Source organism: Erithacus rubecula, assembly GCF_903797595.1.
Source record: "Erithacus rubecula genome assembly, chromosome: 6".
NCBI lineage: Eukaryota > Metazoa > Chordata > Aves > Passeriformes > Muscicapidae > Erithacus > Erithacus rubecula.
This window is the reverse complement of record NC_136688.1, coordinates 54,205,440-54,218,609: the sequence shown is the minus strand read 5'-3', so window position 1 is coordinate 54,218,609 and position 13,170 is coordinate 54,205,440. Positions and strand designations below refer to the sequence as shown.

The 13,170-nt window shown below is 39.7% G+C and overlaps 1 protein-coding gene across 1 annotated transcript in view; it reads left to right on the top strand.

The window, feature by feature from the left end:
* SYNE2 (spectrin repeat containing nuclear envelope protein 2) overlaps positions 1-13,170 on the top strand; it is a 171,233-nt gene that overhangs the window by 30,006 nt on the left and 128,057 nt on the right. The window contains exons 8-18 of the mRNA XM_079308247.1: positions 1,430-1,629; positions 2,075-2,175; positions 2,894-2,995; positions 3,737-3,874; positions 4,628-4,792; positions 6,713-6,825; positions 7,510-7,666; positions 9,262-9,352; positions 9,509-9,696; positions 9,870-10,034; positions 11,272-11,445. Of these exons, the coding sequence (XP_079164373.1) occupies positions 1,430-1,629; positions 2,075-2,175; positions 2,894-2,995; positions 3,737-3,874; positions 4,628-4,792; positions 6,713-6,825; positions 7,510-7,666; positions 9,262-9,352; positions 9,509-9,696; positions 9,870-10,034; positions 11,272-11,445 (1,594 nt within the window). The remainder of the gene's footprint in view (positions 1-1,429; positions 1,630-2,074; positions 2,176-2,893; positions 2,996-3,736; positions 3,875-4,627; positions 4,793-6,712; positions 6,826-7,509; positions 7,667-9,261; positions 9,353-9,508; positions 9,697-9,869; positions 10,035-11,271; positions 11,446-13,170) is intronic.

The window sequence follows — 13,170 nt, the reverse complement described above, 5'->3', positions numbered from 1 at the left end:
CCAAATGTTTTGACATAAGCCCTTTAAATATAATAAAACAAAGCTCATTTTACTAATTAAACACAACAGTGTAATCTGAGTTGTTTGGCTTTCCCTTTTTAGGGGCTTCTGTGTGATAAGTCTAGTGGAATGTTTACATGATTTGCTTGTTTTAATCCTCATGGTTGGCACCAATTCACAAAGTTTCAAGGATTTTTTAGGTTTTTTTAATGGAAAATGTAGGATTTCTATGATTCCCACAACTCATGCTTTTCTGTCAAAACACTGCATGATCCCAAAGAAGGATGCTAATCCTGGTGCTCCCTAATTCTAGCAAAATGTTTCCTTATGCTTGATGTGCAGATAGCACTGCTGCTTTCAGGGGAGTGTTCACAGCACACAATCTAGAGCAGATACAGATATTTACATTTTCATCAAGGGCTGCTGCTTCACTCCAGGATCTTTCAAACATGTTTTGCAGTAATGTCAGCTCTTTCTCCACAGCTCTTTGGGTTGTTTTATGTTCTAATAAAATCCTACTAATATTCCATGTTATTAGTGGGAGATAAAGGCCTTCATCAGCACATCAGACACTTTCTGCCAGTAGAAGGGCACTGAGGTTTGCCTTCTAGCTGTGTTTTATCAGGAGATTAATTGGCACATCAAAACCAGCTCTTTATCCATGTAATTTTCCTCTTTCTTTTGCCTGTTTTTCAGCAATATTGCTGACTGGCTTGCAATATCATTTCTGAACTGTCATTATGTTGAAATATTTTGTTACCAGTGAATCCTGTAGTTTTGGTAAAGAAACAAATCTTGTAAGATGTGGCCCTTTGTTTTGGGACTAAAACCCACATCTTTTCCATGAGTAATGCACTCATAACATACAGACTGTTTTTGGAAAGTTGTCCCCAGAATTCACTGTGGCAGATGTGGCTGGGCACCTCACAGCACTGTTCAAGCTGTGAACATTAATAGAAGATGATTCAAAGACACTCAGCTAATTAAGAGAAAAATAAATACTTTTCCCTGCACTAATACATTGCTATAAAGATTTGGATTTTTAAAATGCCAGGTCTTGGTGTCCTTACCCTTACAGGATGTTCTGCAGTGCTTTTCTTGTTGCTTTTCCACCTCATAGAATGCACAGATGTTGAACACAAAGGTGATATTTAGAAAGGTTTTGGATTGGCAAGGCTTTATCTTCAGAATGCAGTAGAAGACAAAAGAAATACTCATCTTGTAAAAACAGTGTAAAAAATAAATAATTGTTGTCATGGGTAGTGCTGGCTGTGTTGTTGTCTGACGTGTGCAGAAGTTCAGTGGCAAGGTGCTTTTAGATTTGGTTCATGCTCCATTTTACTGAATTTGTATTCTATTTCTAGATTTGTACTTAAATCCTGTTTGTTCAGATGTCCTCACATTTTGTTTCCACTCGTTTTTGGGATAGGCATGGCTCTGCCATCAGTGTCACTGATTTCAAGTCCAGCTGGAGAAGTGGGCTGGCTTTTTTAGCCATCATCCAAACCTTGAGGCCAGGTCTGGTTGATCTGGAGAAGGCAAAAGCCAGAAGCAATAAAGAAAACCTGAAAGAGGCTTTCAGAATTGCAGAACTGGAGCTGAATATCCCACGGCTTCTGGAGCCTGAAGGTAAATGATCATCTTTTTAAAAATCTTTGTTATTTGAGGTGAGATTAATGGGATCTGTATGGCTGTGCTTAAGTTTGAAATGGAACATTGATGTTTGCTGTAATGCTCAAACCTGAGGTTCTTTTTTATAACATCAGCTGTACTTAGGAACTGTAGGATTTTGGAATTGGCAACAATTGCAGGAGCAATATACAGAAGAAAGGATGTGAAACTTTCCTGTTCATGGGAGAAACTTTTTCATTACTTAATCATGTTCTATTAAAATATTCCCAAGGAAAAAAAAAGCTCATTACATATTAATTTCTGTCAATGGCATGTGAAGTGAGCTGTTGCAAAATAAACATATTTATGGTAATGTGTTTTAATAACTGCATCATAGTGTGTAATTATGTGATCAGGCCTAGAAGGATGCATAATTATGTAAATGGTGTATTGGCTCTCGTAGATGTTGACATTGTGAATCCAGATGAAAAATCAATCATGACTTACGTGGCTCAGTTTTTGCAATACTCCAAGAATTTGCCTGAGTCTGAAGAAGACTTGCAGGTATGTGTTGTGTGGGTTATCACTGAGGCATCTTCAAATGAATGTGCTTTCTTTGCCTGGTTTATATCTGAGTCAGTAACACGTGGTAAATCCTCTGATTCTGCTGCTGACAGGATTGAATTGGCTTGAACTTTCTGATGCTCCTGTGTGGTAGAAAAATCTCCATGTTAACAGATTTTTGGTTGATCATACAGGTGAAATTGTTGTGCAGTTTGTTTTGTTTTCATTTAACTGTTAGAGAAGGCATTTTCAAGCTTGGTTGACTTCAAGTGTGCTCTGAAGTCTGTGTGAACACTGGAGGAGAGGCAGACAAGATTTGCAGATGCACAAAACAACCAGCTTTAAATTTAGTAGCTGACATGTGAAGTGGACAGATTTTGCCTCTGACAGACAACACAGACCAGAAACCCATATTTTCTATTCTCTATATTCTCTTATGAGAGTTTAATTGGTTATTTAGATATCTCCTTCCAGTAGCATTGCAGCCAGGTCTTTTCTTTGTTTGATGTCTTCATATATTCAGGTGCCAGGTTTAAAACTTTGTTCCTGCAATGTAATAGTGCCTGACTCAAAATTCATCAGGTCCCTAGGAATTTGTTTTTCAGTAGCTTTGAATGGACTGTATCATATGCTCAATGAGTGTTGTTTTATGGCACAATGTAAATTGAAAACAATGCTTGCAAAATGTAAAAATGAAATTTTCTGCTCTAATTACCAGGAGAAAGTAAGAGAGGCCATGGGCTGGTTGGCTGCACAGGAGAAGAAGTTAGAAAAGCTGCTGGTGGAAACAGAGAATGAAACATATTACCAGAAGTACAAAGTAAGTTGCATTTCATGTTTAGAAGCTTCTGTGAAAAGAATCTGTTTCTGTGTATGTTTTTAGTATTTTTCATCTTCATTGCCTAAACTGAAGTGTGAAATAAGCTTTTAAAGAAAACTTGGAAATTTGATGATGAAGTTGTTAAATACCCTCATATGATTGAAGGGAAGGTAGGCTAAAATTCTCTTTTATGAAAAAGAGATATGCTATTTTGTTTTTAAACAGAGTTTTTGGAAAGAGTAGTGTCTTAATTAATTGGCGTAGGTGGAGACTTGGACAAGATTCAGGCACGTAGGCCCTTCACAGAGTTACTTTTGCTATTTTTGTGCTAATTACAACAGTAGGTTCTGCCCAGCTAATGCTGTAGGGGAGTAGTTGAATTGCTGGCTATAGGTTGTGCTGAAGTAAAATTTCCTTTGGCTTATGCTGTAGCCAGAGTTTGTAAGAAAGTGGCCCGTGGGGAACTGTGAGAAGAGGGATTTTCCTTTTCTCTTGCTGGGAGGGGAGAACTGTGTTCTTACTGCTCTGGCATTATGTTAAATACAGACTTAGGGAATGGCACCTATAATTTCAGACCCAAATACTGCCTGGAGACAAGAATGCTTCTTGCTATCTTGCCTTTGCATGCATCACACCCTTTGAAGTTAATGGAGCTCATACCAGTGTGTTCAAAGGCAGGACTTGGCTCTGTGGGCTTCCATCTGACATCTTCTGTGAATTACTCTTCTATTTTATCCCTAGGAAATGATGTCATTTATGGAAACATTTAACCAAGAGAAAATCCCCTTTCTGCCTGTGTTGTCATCAAAAAGAGGTGAAACTGAGCTGAGTGGAGACCAGCAGCAGATGAGGGAAGAGTGGGATAAAGTGATCTCTCAGGTCAGAGGCATTTCTCACCCTGTTACCATCATGAGCATGTGGGATGGATGAAGAAGCCTTAGTCTACCCCAGGAACTCACACTGGGAAAAGTGGGGAGATGATGCTTTATTTTAATGGTCAAGGAGGTTTGACCCTGAACCTGAAGTCCAGACAGTCTGAGTGGCATTCAGTGCCCAAGAGGAGGCAGAAGGTGACTGTGTGTTACCCTTCTACCTCCTGAGCCTCAGGACTGAAACATCCCTGGAAAATACCCTGCATCTGGTTATCTTGGAGCACTCTTCTGGTCCAAGTTTTTGGCCTATTTATAGTTAAAAGGGTATTTTGGGATATAGTTATGTCTCAGAGCACAGGTACTGACCTATTAGGGCCATGCTGGGAATTGCTGGTTTTGGAAGAGATGTTCCCCTGTCACCCCCATGACAGAAAGCTGTTAATCTCTGTTTCCCCCCCTATTTTTGCAACTAGTTCACTAAGTTTTCCTGTTGCTGGGCCTTGGGATGGTCCCCAGCAAAGGACAGGAATGCCAAATTCTCTGTGGTGTTGCAGAGGTTATGGGCTGGGAGCAAACCTGAGTTTGAGGTGAGCAGGGCTGATTTTAGCTAACTTCACTGGAAACTTTTTTTTTTTTGAGCAGTGACAGGCATGAGGGAGTGGATTCCTTGAGAACCAGCTTGTGCAGCTTATATCAGCATCTTGGAGATGGGGAAGAAACTAATAGTGGGAGATTTAATGCACTTGTTTTCCTTTTAAAGATTAACGAGTGGAAAGTGAAGCTGGAGCAGATGTTGCCCTCCCCTCTGGGTAGCATTGAGGCTTGGCTCCAGGAGGTGGAACATCTGCAGGCAGAAGATTTGCCTGATCTGCAGGACCCATTCAAAGCAATGTCTGTCTTCAGAGAAATAATTGTAATATTTAAGGTATGCTGATCACAAAGGAAATTGTGCTTCAGTTTGACCCAGCAAAGCACTTGTTATGGAATTGCTGTTTGACATTTTGGGAAGTGGTGTGCATATGTTTGGCTTCTGAAGATGAAAAGCTCTTCTGAACATAGCTTTGAAGAATTATGAGCTTAATTAAATAACTGCATGGATCTATAAGGCAGGTTTCAGACCACTGGGGTGAGATTAAATTTGAGTACTGCCTTGAATGAGTAAATTATGCTATTCTTTTTTATGTGGTTCCTTGTTTGTTTGTTAAGTAATAACACAGGATAATTGTATCTTTATCTTTAAATCTATGCTTAATGCATACCTGTTCAGAAAAGCACTTGAGCTTAAGGTTACATTCCAGGGAGTTTAAGAAGTTTGTGTATTTAAAGTTAAATAGTTCAAGAAGCTTGTGTGTTTAAAGTTAAATATTTGCTGAATCACTTTGTAGTTCCATTCAAGGCAAGGATATTTTGATACCTTCATACCATGCAAGTTATTTATTCTCATCTTCAAATATTTGCACAGATAATAGTTTAAACATCCTTTTAAGTCTGAAATTTCTGAAAGAGTATATGTGTTGATGCCTGGCTGGTCATCATTATGCTGTACTTGGGTTTTTTATAAACAAGTTTGTTGGTTTTGTGACATTGTCCTTAAGGGGAATTTGAAAGAATGGGCATTGGAGTTTCTTGCAAGTGGTTTAATACCACCACTCTTTTGTTGTGTTTCTAGTCAGTTCCTGATATGAGAGATGGCTTTTTAACTGGTAACAGCTTTCTCAGTCATCAGCTATTTATTTGATCTAAGATTTTTGTAGTGCAGCCCAACTACTTAAAGCATTTTCAAGAATAAAATAGAGAGACTGATGTCATTTCTTAAGGCATTTCCTTTTCCCCATTAAACATGCAGATAAAATAACTGCCTATCTTCAGAAGAAGAAACACTATTAATGCTTAATTTCTGCCAAATTCACTTTTCTTGATGGGGAGACATCCTGCTGAGAATTGTTTCCCCTTTTAGTATGTATTGTGTAGGGATCATATTGGCAAGGTGATACCTAATAATGCAAATTTTGCTTAAGATCCAGGAAATTGTCCATCAGTGCTCATAAGTGTCTGACTGATACAGTGTTAAGATTACAAAATCCAGTGTTAAAAATCTTTGCACTATTTTTGTGGTTGAGGGCTGTCCCAGGATTTAGCTATTTCCATTTATGTGCTTTGTGGCAGAGTTTATAACATAGAAGTGAACTTGTAGCTGGTTGTTTTGGTTTTTTTGTTTTTTGTTTTGTTTTTTTTAATCTGCCACTGAGAAATAGGCTTACCTTCTGTGCAATACATTGTGTGTTATTTTCAGGTAGGGAATTTGGTGTTGACCAGTTTTACATGCCTGTAGAATATTCCCCAATCATGGGACACTGGCCATTGAATGACTAATTTGATACCCTGTCAGCCTGGTGTTAGACACAAATTTATTGAGCAGTCAAATCAACTATGGAGCAGATTACATAAATAGATTTATTCAACAGGTTTTGATGTCAGTCTTTGCTAAGGGATGGCAAAGAACAGCTTAATACCCTGAACCTGTTAAAATGATGCATTTTTCTCCTAAAGATGGTAGTGAAGGTGCAGAAAAAACTGATAGCAGGAGTAGTGTAAGGTCTGTGGTCCTTATATTTAAGCAGATGCACAGTGATAAGAGAAAGCAGGTATTATTGCACAAAATATGCACTTTAGAAGGTGATTAGGTGAAGACTTTTATTGCATTTTATTGAGTAAAGACACTGGGATATTGTCTTGTGCTGACTAGTTCTTAATAGCTCTTTCCCTAATGGCAGGTGAGTTGGAGATTGCCAGATGTAATACTCTAAATCAAAATGAATGGCTTACTATGTCTTGTTCTCCCCAGGGCTTGATGGATTGTTTTGATTCTCACTTGGACACCCTTCAGTCATTTAAGAATGAAGATGAGAAGAATATGCCACTAGTTTTGCCTGAAAAATTGCAGGAAATGAAAAGAAGGTTGTGATGATCAGATTCCTCTATTTCATGTTGTATTCTAGTTCTGCTATTGACTTGCTCTGCTGTTCTGAGCAGAGCACACAATTTATCCATGCCTTGCCAAAAAAGAGCATTTTCAACCTAAACACAGTCTGCCTGTCAAGTGGAGCAGGCAGGGATCTCTCATTGATCCAATGAATGTTTAATTATGTGTACAGAGTGGAGCTCATTAACAGGATCTTTTCAGATGTTCTTTGCTAGTGGGGATAGGAAACAACCGCTAGGGATAGGAAACTTGAATATTTTCAGTGTAAAAATTCCCCTGGTGGGGGGGATTCTCTAGATTTTTATTTCCACCATTAAAAATCACTGTCATCTATAGCTTGTATGATCCCAAATATCTGTTGGAGGATATTTAAAAATATGGTCAGTGAATCTGTATCTGTAACCTGAGGTGCTTTGACATACAGGTGGCAGATGCCCCTTTTTTGGGCACTTAAGGTTTCTCATACATTGAGCAGACAGCACTGCTCAATTGTTGCTGATTAAAAAAAAAATGAACTGTTAGAACTTAATTTCTGTCATAACAAAAAAAAAAGTTTACGTGTATGTAATTTTGATTTTTTAGGATAAAATCCTGATACATGAATGCCTTGTATACCCAATGGTTTTGAATAAACTTTTGGAATTCTTTTCTGTTTGCAGATTTAGCAATATTCGTTCCACAAGCCCCAGCACTTTTCTTGAATACCACTATGGCCTGTGCTCTGCCATTGCCAATGAGGTGAAGTTAAAGCTAAATATCTGGGACATGAAATATGGAGCAAAAGAGTCTGTGGAATCACTGCTGGAAAATTGGAATGTAAGTTTCAGATGTGTATCACACTGTGATGGTAATTTTTTCCCAGCTCTCTTTGATTCTATCTTATGTCTTTGTCATCTGAAGATTTTATAGTTGGTAGAAATCTCAGATTTATTGAAAGAAGGGCAGGTAGACCTCTCTAGAGGCTTTCCTTGGTCCCAACATCTTCCATTTTGCTATGAATGAGAGTTCTTCCTTCAGTTTGGAAAAGTAATGTGATTTTTCTCTCTGCCTGTTTTCATTCTTTATTATGAAGATTTCTTTCTTTCTAGACTATAGAGCCAGCTGTAGCAGCCCTTCCCTAGCTCCAATCCACAGAACCCTCTCTGGGGTAGTTCTTTCTTCAAAACCAACCATTATTCACACTGCTGCCTCTTCCTTTTCCCACCTTCTTTACCTCCTTATGCTTTGTGGTGAATAAGTGTTGTCTTGTTCTATTACATCTTATGCTTAGCTCAGTTTCTGGACTCAAGTTATGCAACTGAAGCCACATGGAGGCTTTTAGGAGGGGATGGATTGCCCAGCCCCAAATATTGACAAAGGATACTGTATCAGGAGTAGGGGGCAGAGGTGAAAATGCTGATGCCTCCAGTTTTCCCCCATTTCCAGTTAATATGATTCCTTGTTAATTCCATCTTGGTGAACATTCTCAGAGGATTCTCAGACTGGGAAATCTGTAGTTAAATTAGTGTGAATTTCACCAGCCTCAGTAGTGTGGAAGGAGGCAATGGTGGGTTGTATAAAATAGCAGTTTCCCTGAGTAGTGTCAACCTCACCCTGCAGTGGGATGGTCCTGCAGAGTTAATCTGGGCTGAGTTTGTTGGCTCAGTTGGTTTCATAAATACTTATTATCATGTTATTTCTACAGTTGTGGTGCATGCCCTTGCTCAAGCTGATAGAATGCAGAGCTTTCCCAGGGAGCTTAGGGCTTGTTGCTGGCTTATTTTCTGGTCCCATGATGTGAAGTCCTGGCTGAGGGTGATGTGGTGGCCCAGGTTTGTCACAGCCACAGGGGAGGTTGTTCTGTAGCCTGCTGGGTGGGACATCTGTAGTAGTGGGGAGTGCTGGAGTGAGATCAGCTCGGACAGAGAGGGGCTGAGGATCCGCCCTCATTCCCTGTGCACACACAAGTCTCCTCCTCTGCTCCCATTTCTTCCTCTTTCACCCTCTCCATCCCCATTTTGTCTTGATCTGTGTCAGAAACGAGGCACATCACTATTTGTGTGTGTGCAGGGAAACCCACCTTTTGTTTTTATCACTTTTTTGACTTGTGACTGAATTCTGCCTGACTTGTTCTAGATGCCATTTCTCAGAATTGCCCTGGGGATGTAACTTTTTGAAACAAGCAGTCCTGACTCATGCAGGGCTGTGGCATTCAGGTACTCATATTTCTATTTGCTTTACTCTCTGCACAAGCAGAGTGAAAGAACAGGTTTGTTTCAGACTAAAGGCTGAGTTGCTGGGTGGGCTTTGCTCAGTTTACATTTAATCTGTAGGCTAGTATTTAAAAAAAAAAAAAGCATCCCAGGCTGTATTTATTACTAGTTTTACATCATTCAGTGTTACCCATATCAATTACTTTTCACTTTGGGCAGAATTTCATTGAAGAAAAGGACCTTGAAACACAGCTAGACATTGCTACTCACATCTGTGAAGACTTGAAAAACATAAGTGGTCCTGATTTGGGTAAGCTCATGCACATAACTTGATATGAAGAATCTCTATTTTGAACAGATGTGCTGCCACCAATTTTAATTCCCTCTACTGTTCCATGTAAACAGTGCTTCTTTTAATTAACTCTGTTTCCAAATGTACAACAATAATCCCTATTCCATGTCCTAGCTGGAGATCCCCAAGAAATCAGCAAACTTTTGAAGACGGTGGAGTCAAAGATTTCTTCTTGTAGAGAGTATATTTCCAATGTAAACATCACCCTGCAGAAAGTCCTGTCCTCCTGGAGTAATTACACAGAAAACATTCACTTACTAAAGACATGGCTGGAAGACAACAGAAATGAGGATCCAAAAGAGGTACTTGGCTGGATTTCTCTTTGACAAACAGAAATACTTTGAAGCCTCCTGAAAGAAAAACATTAGATCTCAGAGTGGCTGGTGTTGTTGCTTTTCTGCTTTTAATTCTGGAAATAAATGTTTGACAGGGTCATGTTGAATCATGTTTAAATGGTTTCAATGCCTCTGTCTAGATCTCTGCTGAGATCCTGGCAAAGAGGAATTCCATTCACGGTTCCTTAAATGAAGCTGGAAACCATCTCATTGAAGTCAGCAAAGAGCAAGTTGGATCAAACATTGCCAAAGAGCTGAAGAAATTGAACAGGAGATGGGCAAAGTTCATCAAGAGAACACACTTTGTGAGTTACAAGTTACTATTGCTCTGTGCCATGCCTTCAAAGTCATCTTTTCTGACTACCAGCTTGCTAATCAGAGATTGATCAGTCTTTGTCAGCTCAAGGTTTCCAGTTTTAGAGCTTGAGGAACAGAGAGTACACAGCAGTATGCCATTCTTTAGTCTTTGATTCAGTTAAATTCTCATTATAACAGGATGGAAAATGTTCAGTTTTTAAATTGAAATCTTAAAAGCACTTATAAAAGGAAATCTTATTGCAGAACAAAGCTCTTAATTCAGTTCTAGGGGTGGAAGTAATCAATTTAGCTTGTGCTAAGTTTTGCAGTCTCTGTCTTATATAGTAGAAAGTAATTATTGCTGCACAGATATTTCTAAGGTTGTGCAACTTTTCTCCAGCTCACTTGACAGGTTTTTAAGCTTCTGTAAATCCCTAAACCTGCCTAATGTTTTACATCTTATATTTCCTAGAATGCTTTCACAAGAATGACATTTTTACTCTGTCTGGGAATATTAGAACTCTTAATTTTCTGAGTTGGGCCTTTCACTGACATTTACTAAAGGTACTGCTGTGACAGTCAACCATGGCAAAAGATTACTGCTACATTTTTGTAGGAGATGAGCTTAGTGAGAATGCAATAAAATCAAAGGAAGCAATCAGAGGGTTAGGGAAATCCAGAGTTTGCTAGAAAAACTCTTAATAAGAGATGCTTCAAAGAAATATATTGAGAAATCAGAGGAGTAAGGTGCAAGAAGGATTTTCTGAGTTATTTTTGTGGCATTGCTCTGGACATTATGACTATCATATATATTATATATATTTTTTAATATAAAATACAAGACCAAGTGCTTGAGCTCTGGCCTGTGACTGCCAGTACCATTAAACTGTCAGTACACTTCCTGATCTTGATTTGACCAGCACCAGCTGCTGTTCTCTTGGACAATTCCCTGGTGTGGGCTGGGCAATGCTGCAGCCCAGGAGTTTTTCTCCATAGTGGTGTGGCTGCTTATAGGGGAGGGGACAAGGGGACAGGCCACATGGGCACAGCTTGTGCTGTCCCACCTGCCCTCAGGCTGGGGAACTGAGCCTCACATGGTTTATTTGCCAATATATTTGGCATTTATTTCTCCTTTGATCCCTGTTGGGTGCTAAAGCTGGGGAGTGACCCAGCTGGTGACTGTGTTGGAGGGGGGCAATGGGGAGAGGATGGGAATGAACATCTTACCCTGCTCTTTGTTGATAGCTTGGAGAAGAGAGCACAAATGCTGCTGAAAAGGCCACAGAGCTTCCAGGGAGCCTGGAGAAAATTGAAGAGCTGCTTGGAGGGGTGGAGAGCTGGGCAGCAGAGATGGGACATCTGCTTAGCAAGATCAGTCAGGAGGAGCCTGTGGAACCTGAGATGGAAGAACATTTGCAGGTGAAAATGCTGCTTAAAATACTTGTTCCTCAGATTCTCATCTTGCAGCACAGATTTGTATCCGGGGTAAAATGAGGCATCGTCAGTGAAGCAGAAATTAATGTGGATTTTGTGCTGTATCACTTGTAAAAAGTCAAGACAGTGCTTGTGCCTTGTTATTTCTCAGGATCTCTCCCAAATGAGCTGTGAGTGAATTTTCCACAATCAGTGTGTCCAGATGACAAGCAGGTGCCAATGAAATGCTGTTGGTGCCACTGATCAGCAGCTTGTTGTTGAGTGATATTAATTACTCCTGTCCAGCACAGCACTTGGAGCAGACAGGAACTCTGCAAGTTGCCAATTTGAGTAGTTCCCCTCATCATGCAGGACTTCTTGGGACACCTTGGCTGTATTCAAGGCCTACCCATCAAAAGCTGGGATACTTGAAGTATTTTCAGCAGCACATGGTGTAATTTGGGAATCTCACAGGCAGTTGTTCTAAATATCTACAAAGCACAAATTAATTTCTAACAAGAAATTCTACTAGTCACTATTGTTTTTCCATGTCTCTGTGCCTGGGATTACCCCCAGCTCCCAGCAGATGGCAGGTGAAAATCTGTGTATATAACTCAGCAGCTTCAATACAAAGTCTGATTTGTTTTCTTCACCTGCCAGTGAAGGTGAGAGCAAACATGTCAGGCTTTGCAATGAAAAAGTTGAAGCACTGTCTTATGTTGCCTTTACTACTTCTGCAACAGTGCCTGTGTAACCTAATGGGGTGAAGGTGACAACCAGGAGATTTCTTTGGAACTTCTTTGTGTAACTGCTGTCAATAAACAGAAATGCTCTTTATTTCATTTAATTTATGTACAGTAACTGTGCACCAGAATCTCTGTTTGTTTCCTGTTGCTTTGTGCCTCCTTGCACAGTGTTAAGCTGACAGATTTGGGAGTGTGAGAGATGAAAAGGATCTGTTCATTTTTTGTAATCACAGGCATATGTTTATAAAATAAGCCTTATTTTGCAGTGTGGCTCTAGTTTGTTAAAAAAACATGAATTAACAAAGGGCACCCTGTTTCCTCCAAACATGTGTTGGCATTGTATCTCCATGTCTGGAAGCAGGAGAGATCAGGTCACTCCTTACCTGCAGTACAGTAGGTCAAGATGCAGAATAAAGCTCTGATTATCATTAGGAGAATGCTAATTGACAACTTCAAACAGGAGAAATGTGTTGAATATTCATAGATCGAAACAGCTCTGATAATGACTTTTCATGATAAATATTCAAACGTGGCATGCTGCTCCTGCATGCAAAACACCCAGCTGCTTCCTGCCTTGCAGTACTGAATACCACAAGAAAATCTGAGCCTTGCTATGTGCTGGCTTTTGGATGACTTCATGGTCAGGTGATGCACATCCAAATGTGTGGTTTCATTTGGGAAGCTGCTTGGATGGCAGAGCACATTTTAAAAACACATCTAATTGGCTCTGTGGCAAAGGCACTGGAGGTATTGCACTGACAGAAAGAAATTACTTCAGCAAACAGAATCCCCCTGTGGATGGCAGCAAATTTCTTTTTCTCCACACAGAGATTTTACAGTGCAGTACACTGACCATAACTGGAATAAAAGGCTTTCCTTTACCATGTATCAACTATCTGTGATCAAGGCTGGCTTTTTCACTCTGTTTATACAAAAAGACAAATAAACACTTGTAAAGGCTTCTCATGCTTTTTTGTTCATCCAG